Source organism: Equus quagga, chromosome 5 (genome assembly GCF_021613505.1).
Source record: "Equus quagga isolate Etosha38 chromosome 5, UCLA_HA_Equagga_1.0, whole genome shotgun sequence".
NCBI classification, from domain to species: Eukaryota; Metazoa; Chordata; class Mammalia; order Perissodactyla; family Equidae; genus Equus; species Equus quagga.
In genome coordinates, this window is record NC_060271.1 from 39,046,105 (window position 1) to 39,061,928 (window position 15,824).

The window sequence follows — 15,824 nt, forward strand, 5'->3', positions numbered from 1 at the left end:
GGTTCGGGGTGGGAGGGAGTAAGAGTCAAGAGGAAAAGATCATTTTTAAACTGTTTCTTGACACCGTGGTCCTCCCCCCAAAACTGGTGTCATACATATTACATTCTCGCATTTTATAGATGGGGTAAACGGGGTCCCGAGACGGGGAGGCGCTGGTACTGAGGCCACACAACTAGGAACGCGGGACACAGTGCGTGTAGGTTGCGCCTCGGCTAGACGAGCAGCAGATCTGCCCAGCGGACGCCAGCTCCCCGGCAAGCTCAGGGCCAGTACGGAAAGTGCTGACTGTCCCTGGCTTTCCTTTGGGCCACAGCGGGGGGCCCTGGCAGCTGCCGGCCTCGCTTACCCCGCTGCCTCACTGAGGTGGGTCAAGTGCGGGTGGGGGGAGAAGGAAGGAAGACCAGCCACCCCGGAGCTCCTTGGAGCCCACTGGAGCCCGGCCCAACCCCAGGTCAGCAGCCCCTGGCACGGTCCCTGAGAGCCCGCCGGGATTGCCCCAGGCACAAAACCACAGTGACCTAGGTCGCGCTTCCTTTGGCAACCGGGGTGGCCCGCGGCGAGCGCGCTTTGGCACCAGGCGGGCGCGGGGGCACGGGGCGCACGCCCTCTGGAAATCGTTGGGGTCGGGAGGCGCTGGGTTACTGAACTTAGTCGTTGAGAGCTCCTAGCCAAGTCCGCGCGACAGGTCTTATCGCCGGGTCCGGGAAATAAGCTGCCTGGGTGGGGCCGCGTTTGGCGACCGCTACTCGGCCACCCCTACTGCTCCCGCCTCTCCCCTGGGATTTTCCAGCGGGTTAATTTCCTGTCGGAGTAAATCCTTCGCGAGTCCCTCGCCCCTCCCTCCCCAGCTCTCCTCGCTCGGTTCGTGCCGCCCCGGGCTCCCCTAGTCCGTCCGCGCCGCGCTCGGTCACCCCCGCGCGCCCGGGCGCACGCCCTCCCCGCCCTCCGGCTCCCAGCGCCCGGCGGCCGGGGCCCCGCGCGCCGCCTCGCGCCAGGCTCGTCCCGAGGGCCGCGTCCGCGTCTCCGCGGCTCGCGCGGGTCCCCCGGCCATGCGCCCCCGCGCCGCCCCTCGCGCCCCCGCCGGCGCCGCCGCCGCGCTCCGGCTCTGCAGCCTCCTGCTGCTGCTCGGGCCCGGGCACGCGTGCCCCGCGGGCTGCACCTGCACCGACCCGCACACTGTGGACTGCCGCGACCGCGGGCTGCCCAGCGTGCCCGACCCCTTTCCCCTGGACGTGCGCAAGCTGCTGGTGGCCGGTAACCGCATCCAACACATCCCCGAGGACTTCTTCATTTTCTACGGCGACCTGGTCTACCTGGACTTCAGGAACAACTCGCTGCGCTCGCTGGAGGAGGGCACGTTCAGCGGCTCGGCCAAGCTCGCCTTCCTCGACCTCAGCTACAACAACCTGACCCACCTGGGCGCCGGCGCCTTCCGCTCCGCCGGGAGGCTGCTCAAGCTGAGCCTGGCCAACAACAACCTGGCGGGCGTGCACGAGGCCGCCTTCGAGACCCTGGAGTCGCTGCAGGTGCTGGAGCTCAACGACAACAACCTGCGCAGCCTCAACGTGGCCGCCCTGGCCGCGCTGCCCGCGCTGCGCACTCTGCGCCTGGATGGGAACCCCTGGCTCTGCGACTGCGACTTCGCCCACCTCTTCTCCTGGATCCAGGAGAATGCGTCCAAGCTGCCCAAAGGTGAGCCAGCGCGGGGCGGCCAGGCTGGGCTGGGGGAGGCGGGGCGGGAGAGACCCCCGCAGCTCAGGAGCCCCCGGGCAGGGCGCCTCTGGGTGAGCCTGGAAGAGGAAGCTCTGGGGCAGCTGCCCTGGATGAGAGTTGCTGCGGGTAAGGTTCCCAGTCTGAACTTGTCCTGGAACTCTCCTAGGGCGGGGGGCTGGGGAGGGACACATCTGGAGTCCTGGCTCCTGATGCCATGCGTCTCCCCCTGTTTCTCCAGCAACTCCCTTTCTGAAGTTGGGTATCTAGCATTTCTGGGTCACCCACCATCAAGATCAAGATGAGCTCAGGGCCTTTGGGTCCCAGCACTGGCAGATGCTGCCTATTACAGGCTCCTCCTAAGCGGAAGACGTCCTACTGTGTGGGAAATGGCTCACCTGCCAGAGAGCGCTCAGCTCCCTGCGCTGAGCATTGAGAGGGAGCGGGTGGTTCTTAGAACTCGCCAGCAGCCTCCAGAGCCTGAGCAGGTTTCAGGTCCTCAGCTCCCAGCTTGCTCTTCTGTCTGAAAGGGGTGAGGAGTGCTCCTGGTGAGGAGTGGCAGCCCAGCAGGAGCCAGCAGGGCAGTAAGGCTTTGCAGGGCCGTGGCTTTTCAGCCCGGATATGAAACAGGGACTGGTGCCCTTTTGCTTTCCTGGCGCACTTTTCAGAGGGGACGTGGACGTGCATACATACATACGCCTGGCAGACGGGAACATGAGAGCACAGCGGCTACGTGGCCCTGTGAAGGCCAGCGGGAAGGAGGCAAAGGCAGAGCTGAGAAGGAGGGAACCCCGGCATCATAGGCATGAGCCCCAGGACAGGGAGCAGGCGGGACGTCCTTGCCCTCAGCGGGTTCCAGCCTCCCACTCACCGGTGAGCATGTGAGCCTGGATCCCAGCGGTGACCTCTCGGAGCCATTCTCTGCCTCCCTCCCACCTTGTCCCCAAGGGTTGGCAGAATGGGAACCAGAGCCCATTAATAAGGTGCGCATTTTAAAAGGTGACATAGATGAGGGTTTAGCTTTTGTACCTTTTTCCATTTACCGAGAATTCAAGGATGCTGCTCCCCTAGGCCCTGAATTCCTGTACTCACTTATTCATTCCACACTTGGCTAAGCACAAACCCCAGGCACGGGGGCAATTGCTCCTCAGCAGACGCAGGCCCCTGAGCTGGCACCTGCAGCCCAGGCTGGCTCTCCCACCTGGCAAGTCCTAAAATGATCTGACTCGTAAGGTGCGGAATCTCCCGACTTTAAACTTTGCCTTCCTTCACCTGCCTGGCTCCCCAGACCCTCCCCCGGAAGCCTGTCCCGGAGACAGGGGTGTCGGGATGAAGCCCTCACTGTGGAGTGGGGTCTGCCTCCGTTCTGATTGCTCCTGCCTTTGCTTCTTGGTGGAGTCGGCCTCATTCAGCCACACTGTTGGTTGAGTTGGTATAATTGGTCCCATTCATCATCTACACGAGGGCGAGGTGTTATGGGGTCAGGAGCCATGGGTTTCTTTCAGTCTCCATTCTGCCATGGATGGCTGTGACCTTGAACAGGCCATGCCTGCTGTCTGGGCCTCAGTTTCCTCATCTCTAAAGTACTCTGGTTGACCTCTGAGATCTCTACAGAGGATTTGGAGTCTGAAGACGGAGGTTTGAGTCCTGGCTTAACAACTGGGTGACTCGGGGCCGGCCCAGTGGCACAGCGGTTAAGTGTGCACGTTCCGCTTGGGTGGCCCGGGGTTCACCGGTTCGGATCTCGGGTGCGGACATGGCACCGCTTGGCAAGCCATGCTGGGGTAGGCGTCCCACATATAAAGTAGAGGAAGATGGGCATGGATGTTAGCTCAGGGCCAGTCTTCCTCAGCAAAAAGAGGAGGATTGGCAGATGTTAACTCAGAGCTAATCTTCCTCAAAAAAAAAAAAAAAACTGGGTGACTCCGTTGGGGGTCACTTGACTTTTTTGAGCCATATCTTCCTCCTGTGTGAGACTAGCACACAGGAATGCTGTGTAGTCCTTCTGACTCGGTGGACGTCAGGATCGAAACCAGATAATGTGGGTGAAAGTAAGAAGGCAAAATGTTATTCCTCCCACTGGCTGTAACAGAGGAAAGAAAAGGAACACCAGGTGGAGGATGCCTGGCTGGGGAAGGATGGCCACGTTCAGGGCAAGGAGCAGTGTGCAGGCCCTGGGGGAGGGCCGGTCTCCATCAGCAGGAGAGGACGGAGGCAGCGAGAGGGCACATGAGGGCTTCCGGCACCTCTCGGGGTGAAGTGCCCAGAGCAGCTTTGCTCCCGCTGCAGGATGCCCGCGTGTATGGCCAGGACAGTGTCCCTCGAAACGTGTCCAGAGGCGGGGTGAGGGGGTGGTCAAGGGACTAGCACAGGCCTTGACGGGGGAGAGCCGAGTTCCAATCCAGACTCAGATTTCTGATCCGAGCAGTGTCCCGCACCCTGTTTGCTGTGAGGTTTGAATGAGCTCAGCCCTCTCAAGGCCACAGTGATGCTGAGCACAGAGTAAGCGCTCCGTGGATGTAATCCCCCCTTCCCTCCCCCTCCTGCGTTTGCGCCCCCTGCATCTTCACCGAGGCAGCAGGGCCAAGGGGCTCAGAGCCCAGCCCCTGGCACCGAGCTGCTTGCTTCCAATCCTGCCTCTGCTTCCTCCTAGCTGTGTGACCTTTTGTACCTCAGTTTCCTCATCTGTAAAGTGTGGATGATACTAGTACCCACCTCATAGGGTTTTGGGGCACTAAAAGGGTATTATGTATAAAGCACGTAGGACAGTGCCTACCCACGGTGAGGACTGTATGGGCCTCAGTGCTGCTGTTGTCATCCTGTTTGAACTAGAAGGCCCGCAGAGGTGATGGCAGTGACTTGCCCGAGATCATAGAGTTAAAAACATCTGGGGGAGGCACCAGGGCCTCCTGGCTCTGGGCCCCCCTGCCAGGCTGACCACCCACTTCCTGCCGAGGAGAATCAGCCTTGGGGCACAAGTTCCAGGGCTCTCTGGGCAGGAGCCCTGCCTCTCCCAGGGGAGGGGGTGCAGAGGGGGCAGTGAAGGGGGTCGCCTCCTCCTTGCCTTGCCCTCACCTCCCCAGCCCCTCCTACCCCAGAGAAGCAGAACGGAGCAGGGCAGGTGACCTTGACTGGCTCTGACAGCTACAAAAATTCTTGTCTGCCAGGCGAGCCTCTCGTGTGGCCGCTGCACTGACGGGAACCCTCGGTCACAGAGCAGATCATGGGGAGGAAAGAACACCGTGGGGGTGACTGGCCCCCTCTGTCCAGGCTCCTTCAGGGCTGGGGTCTCGTCTGGGTCTGAGGACTCAGGAGGAACTGCCCTGCTGGTGCCGGGTCTGCAGGAGGAGGGCGTGGGGGCCAGCTGAATGCCCAACAGCCAACTTAGCAGAAAACCCCAAACAAGCCCCAAACAAGAAAACAAGCAACCCCCAGGATGCCTAATTAACTCTGAATTTCAGATAAACAACAAATAATATCCTAGTATAAGTGTGTCCCATGCAATATTTGGGATATACTGAAACACCAGATTTGTTTTTGTTTTCTGAAATTCAATATTTATTGGGTGTCTTGTATTTTACCTGGCAGCCCTTTGTCATTATAAGCGTCATCTCTTTTCATGGAACAGCTGTGCCTGCCAGGTACCTCTGCCCACGATTTACCCAACAAGAAACAAATGAGGCGGGAAGACGCAAAGCAGTTTGCACCAGGGCACGTAGTGGGTGGCTGAGATGAGCTGGCTCTCGGGGGTGTCCGATCTCCCACCGAATTCTTCCTGATGGGCAGAGAACTGGGGGATATCCCCAACACTGGCCCTCCCCATCTCTGATTCTCCTGGTGACGCTGGCTGACCTTCCAGCCCCAGAGTCTGTACCTGGTCTGGGGGTTCTCCCGGGAGTCAGTGGGTCACCAAGGACACGGTGACCATCCCTCTCTAAGTAGAAGGGGTTCCTACTGGAAGCAAGAGGCCTGGGCAATCGTCTGGGGTTGCGCAGGGGTAGGGGTGGGGGGAGTGGGGAGGCTCTGAGAGGCAGGGACACGCAGAATAACATTCTTCTCAGCCCACAGTGATCCTGAAAACCTCTCCCATCCCTCCCTCACGTGCTCTTCCCTTTCCAGCAGCCCAGTGAGGTGGGCGGGGCCCCTGCATGCAGATCACTGGGGGGCTTGTTTGAAATGCATGTTCCTGGGCCCCGGACCTACTGCATGAGGCTGGGGGATGAGGCCCAGGGCTCTGACCTTTAACAAGTCTGTACCCCCTCAGGGGCTTGCTGGGTCCCCAAAAGCTTGAGAAATGCAGCTGGAGGGGAGGGCTTTTTGCCGCAGCTCTGGAAGCCCAGGTCTCCTCATGGCTCAGTCACTCACGGGCTGTGTGACTTCAGAGGACCTGTCTGCTCTCTCTGTGCCTCAGATTTTTCTTTTGTAAACAAAGGAATGTGGGCAGGAGGATTTTAAGACTCCTTCCAACTCTAAAATTCTATGATTTCAAGGGAAGGGAATACTGTCCTTGTTTTAAAGATTGGGAAGTTGAAGCCTGGGGAGGCCAGGTCCCTCCAAACGTCCCTCTGCTGGAGTCTGGAGGGCTGGAGTCTCTGTGCAGCAGGGAGCGGCAGAGCGCCAGACGACCCTGGGCCCTGGGCTCCCAGGCCTGAGATGCTGTCACAGGGTGGAAGGACTTTCCACACGTGTCCCCAGCCTTGCTCCTGGAACCACAGGAAGGAATGGCCACTGGCATTGAGAATCAATCGCCAGTGGCCATGGTGCTATCTCTGGCTCGGCTTCAGAGGGGCAGAGAGCGAGCAGACTTCCAGGTGCCGCAGCCCACACCACGTCCTGGGGGTGTATGACAGGGCGGGCATGTGCAGGTCAGGAGGCTGAAGAGACCAGGCACCTTCTTGCACCTTCCTTTCCAGCCACGGCCATACGTGGCCTGCAGGTGACAGCCCGTAGTACTAAGGAAGAAAGGTGAGCTGATCTGCGCCCCGAGACCTTGACACAGAGACTGAGGGAGGGAAGGGCTGGGAGGAAGCGAGGACGGGGCAGAATTGAACAGGGCACTTGTTATGCCTTGGGTCTGCTAATCCTGGCCCCCTGGGTGGGGAGAGCTCCTAGAGAAGGTCCATCATGGTCCCTGGAGCATCAGAGCTCTGGGGGACTCAGGCCCTGTGGCACACCCTGCGAGAGTCCCCTCTAGGAAGGGTGTCCTGGCAGACAGGTGCTGGCCAAGTCACGTCACCAACCCTGCCTGCTTACCAGGCGGGACATGGGGCTCAGGGGGGTCTGCCCCCTTCTCCCAGAAACTCGAACCCCCTTTTCTCCTGTCGGACATTCTGAGGGCCTGTTTGGATCAGATGAGTGGGGACTTCTCATTATCCTGACGAAATAAACAGGAGCCCAGCCGGAGGGACAAAAGCTGATGCATGCCTGGAGGCCACATGAGGCCTTTCTCCCTCGTGACTCCAAAGGGACTCTATTTCTTTTTTTAAAAAAATAAAAGCAGTTTTATTTTCCCAAGTATAAAATGACAGGCTCCTCGTAGACTTGGGAAACACACGTAAGTATCCTGAAGAAAATAAAACTACCCAGAACCACGCCACTATTCGTTTCACTGTATTTAGTTGTTTTGTTCTTATGCACGTATATATATTTTAAACAAATTGATATTATACTATACATCTTATTCCTGACTCTTCCTCTTATTGAGTTGTAAGAGATTCCTATCATTACAGTTCTTTGAAAATTTAACTTTAATGGACACGTAATAGGTCATCTTTTAGATCTCACATAAGATCTTATGTAAGATTAATATATATATATTAATTGAACCTGTCCTCTGTTGTTAGAAATGTGGGTTATTTCCTTTTATTTTTATATGTAAACAATGCTGAACTCGACATCCTCATCCACACAGAGTTTGTGGAAAGCTCTGGATTTTTCTGGGGTGAGTTCTTTGAGGTGAGAATGTGGTCAGTGAACGGCTGTGGTCATTTTAAACCTCTACATGCATTTTTGCCTAATTGCCCCCCAGACAGTGGGCACCATTGGACATACAGAATATCTGTCTTGCCACACCTTTCCAGTTTTTTTTAAACATGTTTCCAATCTGACAGGCAACACAACGCCGTCTCCTTATTGCTTTGATTTGCGGTATGTGACCACCGTTTGAGCAGACGTTTTGCGCGTGTTTATCCACCTAAGAGAACCATGTTCCTGCCAGGGGTTGACTGAGGCCTCACTCCCGCCTGCCTTTGACAGGTCTGCACATGTCCCATGTGCCACAGGCTAACGCGTTTTTAACTCATCTCTTAATTAGAGTTGAGTCACCGGGTGTCACCTTTCTCACCATCCCCGGTGTCCAGGGCTGGGTGTCAGTTTTTACGGGCACCCTGGGCTGGAGTTCTGGTGGAGAGTCAGCTGCAGGCATGACCTAGAGCCACCTCGTCCTGTCCTGTCCGCTCCCAGGAGAGTCCCGCGACTCTGTCTCAAACACTGGATCTTTCTGAAAGTGTCGCGTTCATGGTGCCACTCTATCAGTTAACTCAAAGGTCACCCTCATTGCTGGGCAGCGTGGGACAGTGGACCTGCCTTCCTGCCCTTGTAGGTTGGCCCTGGGGGAACGCAGTTGGGGACTTGCTCTGGAGAGGCCAGGACTCCCTTTACTGAAGCTGACGCGTTGCCAGCTGACTCAGACACCCAAAGTGTTAGGCCTTTCAGCCAGTGGCCTCCAAGTCCCGCTATCCCAGAATCTCGGGGTCTCCACTGTAGTTGGGAATGAGATGTCACTTTCGGGCTGCAGGGCAGTGACAGCACAGCAGGACTTCCACGTATGTGCGTTGTCATGAGGACCTGGATCGAATGCATTCACGGTTACATGAGCCAGATCGCACCCTGAACATGGTCTCCGCAGGACCACAGTGGACGGCGTGCCTGCCTCCAGTCCTGGGGAGCACCCAGGCCTCCTGCTCTCAGGTCCTCGTCCAGACTGTCCCGGGTCACGGGTCCTTCCCTCCCTCCATCCTCATTCCCTCCCCATTCCCACCTGTACTTCTCTACCTTTCTGGTTCCTGCATACCCGTCCAGTCCCCACCCCTCCAGCCCCTGAGGCTGGGCTGGGAGCCTGTCCTGTGGGATCTCTTGGATCCTGTACCACCTCTATGACCCTTGCTTGACATTGCGAGTTCACGAGTCTGGCTCATTCTGAGGACATAAGATGTGCCTTTTTTCTCCTTGCATCCCCAGCGCTGGTACCATATAGAGCATGTTTGGAATCCTTCCAGTGGCTTCCACTGCACTGAGAATAACCCAGCTCCCTCCCACGGCCCACAAGGCCCCCCGACCTCTCCTTCTTCCCCACACCCGACTCCCACCCCAGCCACACGGACCTTGTCTGTCCCTGGGACACGCCAAGCTCCAGCATCCAACCAGGGCCTCTGACATTGCTGTTCCCTCTGCCCCATGAGATATTTCCCCTTCAGATGGCTGCATCTTCCTCATTGTCAGTCCCCAGTCCGATGTCCCCTCCCCGAAGAGGCCTTTCCTGACCACCCCACCTAAGCTGTCCCAGCCCCACCCACCCGTGCTTGTCACATCTCCGTGTTGTGTTTACGTCATAGCACTCACTGAGGTCCACGTCGTCTTTTCCACACGTCTTGTCCCTCTGGAAACACAGCTGGGAGATGAGCACACTTGCTGCTGTGTCCCCAGACCTGGAGCCATGCCTGGCACAGACGGGGCTCAGCGGGGCTGTGGGAACGAGTGAGTGGACACTCCCGAGGCCTCTGTCACAAGGGCCATCAGGGGGCAGGCCAAGATCGTTGGCCTTGGCTTTTGTCTTCACCAAATGCCCCTCCTTGACTTGGGTCAGCAAAGGACATCCAGATCGCCTTTCAGTGAAGGCAGAGGACCAGAATGGGACTTCTCTGGGTTTCTTTCCAGATCTGTGGGATGCTAGTCAAATCCCATAGCCGCCCTGAGCCTCCAGGTCTGTGCTGTTCAAAGAAGAATCCAGCCGTCCTGCCCCCTCTGCTCAAGGGGTGCCGGTAAGATGCAGGAGGCATCCTGGAGGCCTGGCTGGCGGCAACTTGCTCTGCTCTGCTGTGCAAGGTGCAGTATGAGCAGCTGGCCAAGGAGGTCAGGACACCGGCCACAAACCTCTCCTCGCTCCCTCTCTCCGTCTCTTGCTCTCTTCAGTGTTTCTCACACTTTTTATTCTCTTCATATACCCATGGGCTTTCTCTACTTTCTCATCCATGTGGCAAAAAAAATATGTATTCCCCGCTGTTCCATTCAAGAGACGAGCTAAGGCCAGGCGAGGCTGTGTTCTCTTGGTCCCAATTCCCAGGTCCCTGGAGGAGGCTCTGTCTGGCTCTGTTCAGGAGCGGTCCCTCTCTTGTCCAGTCAGCCGAGGGGATGGATGGGGTGACATCGTACACGGGGGCTTCCAGGATGTTGCTGGGTGACCACGGGCATGGGGCGGAGTTTGGCAGTGGGGCTGGGCGGGCCACGCGCCAGGCATCCGTCACTGTGGCTGCGCTTCCTTCCAGTCAGCTGTCTGATAGCGGATACATCCCCTCACCCCAGTGTTCCTAGGCTCAGCTTCCCCTCTGTCAAATGCATCTGCCCTTTGACCTCAGGTGATGTTACATGAAGCAGCTCAAAGTGCAGTTTCCTTACCCCCACACATGGAAGCTATTCTCTTTTTCTCTTTATCCAAATCATGGAAATGCAGACAAATGGACGAGACGTGCACCCAGGCTTACAAATCCCACAGGACTTAAGCATCGCCTGTCAGATCCCAAACATCTGGCAATGCACGTCGACGGGCGCTGTCTGTGTTTTCACAGCAAATCTTTGTAGCGGCTCTCAGCCTGACCCCTCCCCTTGAGAGGCTGCTGGTCAGGGAGCCCCTGGGGCCCCATCTCCTCCATCCTCCAGGCTGGTCATGGGATAAATGCCAAGGGCAGGAGTCAGGACCTCGAGGGAGCTGCAGGCCCTTCAGGATTAAGGAGTAGATTCTCAGAGATGAACCCAAACCAAAGAGCCAGGAATCGGGGCCCTTGTCCCGGCTCCATCACCAGCTAGCAGTGGGATCTCTCGTGTCCCCCCTCTCAGTTGCCCTAGATCTTAAGTGGTGACCCCAAATGTCCCCAGGGGCAGCAGGTGGGAGTCATCAGAGAAAGTGGGACAGGAGGCGAACCGAGATGGGCTCATGGGCGAACGGGCTCATGGAAAACAATTTAGGGTGCTGTACTGGCTGAATTCCCCAGAGCACATGGGCGGCTGTCTTCCTCCTGCTGGTCACCAGTTTTAGACCCATGGGCTCAATGACACAAAGGCCCCGTCTAGCTCTGATTTCGACTGACTCTGTGCCTCCTGAGCCAGCCTCCTCCTGGTCATGGGACAAGAGCATCGGGAAGCCCCTCACCCCAGCTCCTAGAGAAGGTCTCCTGGGTGGGTCCCTCGGCACAGGTCCCAACACCCCGCAGCTCTATTTCAAATGCGGAGGTGCAGGGGTATGTTCCTCTCTCTCCCTCTTCAGAGGAAGAGAAGACCCCCGCCCCCAGCATTAGAAAGAATAGCATAGCTGTTTCGAGAGACACCAACGAGATGATCTCTGCTTTTAAACGTAACCGGCACAAATGGTTGTCTGCATCAGAAATCAAAGTTGCACACGGTCATGTTGAGGCGCCAGGAGCTTCAAGCTGAGGGTCGGTACATCCTGCCCCTGCTGCCACCTCCTGGACCTGGGCAGGTGGCCTTTCGTTCCCTTGTCTGTCACCCTGAGGTTTGTTGGGAAGATAGGGAAATTCTGATGTAAAAGGGCTTTAGAAGGAAGTGGAAAGTGTTTGCGAAAGAGCAGGGCCACTGTGAGCCCCGTAACATTACAAGACAGGGATTTACAGACCATCGGCCCCCTTGACAATCACACAAGAACCAGAGACCAGTGATGGGGCAGCCAGCACACTCTACCCAGCTGGTGGGACACAGGAGAGAGGGTGGGCACTCCAGGTCACAGGAATTGCTTGATGATGGCAAAACCACAGCTCTACTGATCATTTATGGGGCGGGAACAAAGGGAGGAAGTAGTGAGGAGATGAAGCATATGCCCAGCTGGTACAGGACAGCCGGGAGGATGGGAAAACAGGTTGGAGGCAGATGTGGGAGCCTTGGAGGCCGGGAGAAAGAACTGAGGCCTGCAGAAAAATGACAGGAAGGATATGCATCCACATGCCCAGGGTGATTTTCTCTGGGTGAAGGGCTGGCTTTGTTTTATTTTATTTTATTCGTAATTAACACTTTATTTTTTGGAGCAGTTTTAGGCTTATGGAAAACTGAGCAGACAGTACTGAGAGTTCCCATATGCCCCTCAACCCCACGCCCCACCCCCATGCCCCTGTTATTAACATCTTCTGTTAGTGTGGTCCACTTGTTACAACTGACGGACCAGAATGGGCACCTTATTATGAACCAAAGTCCCTAGTTGACATTAGGCTCGTTCTGTGATGTCCATCCTGTGTGTTTTGACGGATGGATAATGTCGTGGATCCACCATCACAGCATTGTACGGAAGAGTTTCATGACCCTGAAACGGTCCTGTGCCCGACGTGTTCATTCCTCGTGCCTCCCCTCCCCAACGTAAACACTGATCTTTTTACTGTCTCTATAGTTTGGTCTTTTCCAGAATTGCATATAGGTTTTTTATTATTATTTTATTGAGGTCATATTTGTTTATAACACTGTGTGATTTCAGGTGTACATTATTATATTTCAGTTTCTGTATAGACTGCATCATGCTCACCACCGATTGTCTAGTTTTTATTTGTCACCATACACACGTGCCCCTTATCCCGTCACCCTCCTCCCACCTCCTTCCCCTCTGGTGACCACTAATCTGTTCCCCTTATCCATGTGTTTGTTTATCTCCTACATATGAGTGAAATCATACGGTATTTGTCTTTCTCTGTCTGACTTATTTTGCTTAGTGTAATTTGCTTAAGATCCATCCATGTTGTCACAAATGGCACGATTTTGTCTTTTTTCTGGCTGAGTAGTATTCCATTGTATATATACACCACATCTTCCTTATCCATTCCTCCGTTGATGGGCTCTTGGGTTGCTTCCACGTCTTGGCTATTGTGAATAATGCTGCTGTGAACATAGGGGTGCATAAATCTCTTTGGACTGTTGATTTCAAGTTGTTTGGATAAATACCCAGTAGTGGGATAGCTGGATCTTGTGGTATTTCTATTTTTAATTTTTTGAGAAAACTCCATACTGTTTTCCACAGTGGCTGCACCAGTTTGCATTCCCACCAGCAGTGAATGAGGGTTCCCTTTTCTCCACAACCTCTCCAACACTTGTTATTTCTTGTCTTGTTAATTATAGCCACAGAATGGCATAGAGTATTTAATGTCTTCTTTTTGCTTCTGGGTGCTTTCCTGCGCTGACACATGGCCAAGTATTTTGTGTCCCCCGCCCCTTAACTTTATTTCAGTGCAACACGTAGACAGACAGGCACACACACCCACTGTTAGCAACTCCTAATGGGTCCTGTGGGGGCTGTGAAGGCCACAGCTCTGTCTTGCTGCCCCTCTCCAGGGTGAGATAACTGCTACTCGCTTTGTCCTTTCAGGTTCGGGTGGTAAGGCTCACCCCCAATGCTGGTAGAGGCCTACAGACTGCCCTGTGTCCCTCGTCGACTCCTAAGGCCAGCCCATACCTCTGTAAACAGCCCCTTTGATAGACTCACTTCAAATAACCCCATTGGCGGTGGGGGGCATGGTTTCCTGCTGGGGTCCCCGACTCAAGGAGCTTCTGCAGATTCCTGAGCAGGCAATGATGAAGGGGGTTTTTGTGGGTTGAATTGTGTCCCCCAAAATTCATATGTGGAGTCCCTGACCCCCAGTAGCTCAGATTATGACCTTATTTGAAAATAAGGTGGTTTCAAAGGTACCCAGGATTTGTTTCATCAGTTTGGTAAGACAGGCCAACACGGAAATGACTGTCAGGAAGGAAGAAGATTCACACTCATAGATCTCCAGAAACAGGAGGTGGGGAGCCCACGCAGGGCCACATGGGGAAGCAGCAGGGACGGCCAGGAGGCAGAGGGAGTGACAGCAAAGAGCAGGCACCAGTCCTCATTGTGGTTTCCACAGGCAGGGGTGGGTGAGGGGGTAAGCGGCCTGGGCAGGGTCAGGGCTGGCTGATTTGAATAATTTCTGCAGGCTCTGGGCTACAGGGCGGGCCCTAGTTGTCCAGTATCTGCCCTGGGGTGACTTAGGGTCCAGGACTGCAGGAGCCTGATAAAAGGCGGTGGGTGGGGGCATGGACTGGCCTTGGTTGGTTTGCATGTCATGTCACAGGTGTGCACTCAGGCGAGTGTTTCCTGTCTCTAGGATGGCTAACCCTGGGAAGGGCAGACCCTCCTTGGGTCGCAAAGCCCCAAGCTGTCAAAGCATCATAAATACACAAAGTGAAAACCATAATTAATACAAGAGTCACTGCAGAGGTAATCGGGATGAGGCCATTAGGGTGGGGCCTGGTCCAGTATGACTGTTGCCCTTAACAAAAGAGGAAATTTGAACACCCAGATGCGCACAGAGGGAGAATGCCATGTGAAGATGAAGGCAAAGTTCAGAGGGATGCTACAAGCCAGGGAGTGCCAGAGATTGCCTGCAAAGCACCAGAGTCCGGGAAAGAGGCCACAGACCCTTGCTCACACCCTCAGAAGGTATCAGCCCTGCTGACACCTTGATCTCGGCCCTCTGGACTCCAGAACTGGGAGACAAGAAATTTCTGTTGTTTAAGGCCCTAGTCTGTGGTCCTTTGTCACTGCAGCCCCGGAAACTACTCCAGAGGATGTTGATAACCTCCCTCCTGGCCAGACGAGGAGGCTTGGATGAGAGAGCCTCCAAAATGGCGTCCAGCCCTTGCGATTTTGTGATGTCAACACAAATTGCTTCACTTTGTGTGCACGTGGGGAGATAAGCACCGAGGTACGAATGGGGCTCTTGTTTCTTTGCTTGGGGTTCGTCCCTGCTTCCTGCCCCGAGCGGGCTGCTCCCACTGGCTTCGCTTATTGCATCTCCGCCGTGTTCCAGACATGTAGCTGAGCACGTCAGGGCAGCTCGCCCAAGAGAAATGGAATGCGAGCCACGTGTATAATTTCAAATTTTCTAGTAGCCGCATTTAAAAAGATCAAATGAGCAGGTGAAATGAATTTTAATATTTGACCCAGCATATCCAAAGTATTATTCTTTCAACTTGTAATCAGAAGAAAAATCATTCATGAGGTATTCTTCCTTTCTTTTTTTCATACAAAGTCTTCAAACTCTGGGCTGGATTTTATACTCACTGCGTATCTCAGTCCAGACTGGCAACATATCAAGTTCTCAGCATGTGGCTGGGGCTGCTGTCCTGGACGGCGTGGCTCTGAGTCTGTTAGTGTCTTCCAAAGAGGTCAGTGCCGGCAAGGACCTCCCCACTTCACAGGTGAGAAAGCCAAGGCATGGACAGGTCAAGGTAACTTGGCCAAGGTCACGCCAGCCAAGAAGTGGCAGAACGGAGGAATGACCCCGAGGGACTGGCTCTGGGATCTTTGTCACTAACCGTTGTACGGCTTCCTGAATCTCATTGCAGAAATGAGGGTCCCTTAGCCGCAAGCCCACCCTCTGGGTCTCTAGCCCCTGCCTCAGGCTCGGAACCACACTTGGTGGGTGAGTCCTCCCAGCTCAGACCCTTGACTTGGACGGAATCAAAGGTGACTCGAACACCTTAGTGGAAGCCAGAATAGACGCAACACCTGTGAAAGCGAGTTCAGCTCCTCCTTTCTGCTCTTATGGGAGCTTCATCTGGAGCAGTGACCCCCTCCTGCTTATCACACCGATGTCAAGTCACGTCCTTCCTCTGCTCAGAACTCTCCAGTGACTCCCACATCATCAAGAGTAGAAGCCACAGTCATTCCAGGGGCTTACGAGGTCCCGTGAACTGACTCCCTCTTCCCTTCTTTCTGACCTAATTTCTTGCCACTCTCCCCTCCATTCGCTCTGCTGCGGGTACCCCAGACTCCCTGTTCCTCCTCAGACACACCAGGCGCCTTCCAACCTCAGGGCCTT

The 15,824-nt window shown here is 55.4% G+C and overlaps 1 protein-coding gene across 1 annotated transcript in view; it reads left to right on the top strand.

Annotated features, from left to right (window-relative positions):
- Positions 1 to 417: 417 nt before the first annotated feature.
- LRRC38 (leucine rich repeat containing 38) overlaps positions 418 to 15,824 on the top strand; it is a 33,441-nt gene continuing 18,034 nt past the window's right edge. Inside the window, exon 1 of the mRNA XM_046662818.1 lies at positions 418 to 1,692. Within this exon, the coding sequence (XP_046518774.1) occupies positions 1,050 to 1,692 (643 nt within the window). The 5' untranslated portion in view covers positions 418 to 1,049. The remainder of the gene's footprint in view (positions 1,693 to 15,824) is intronic.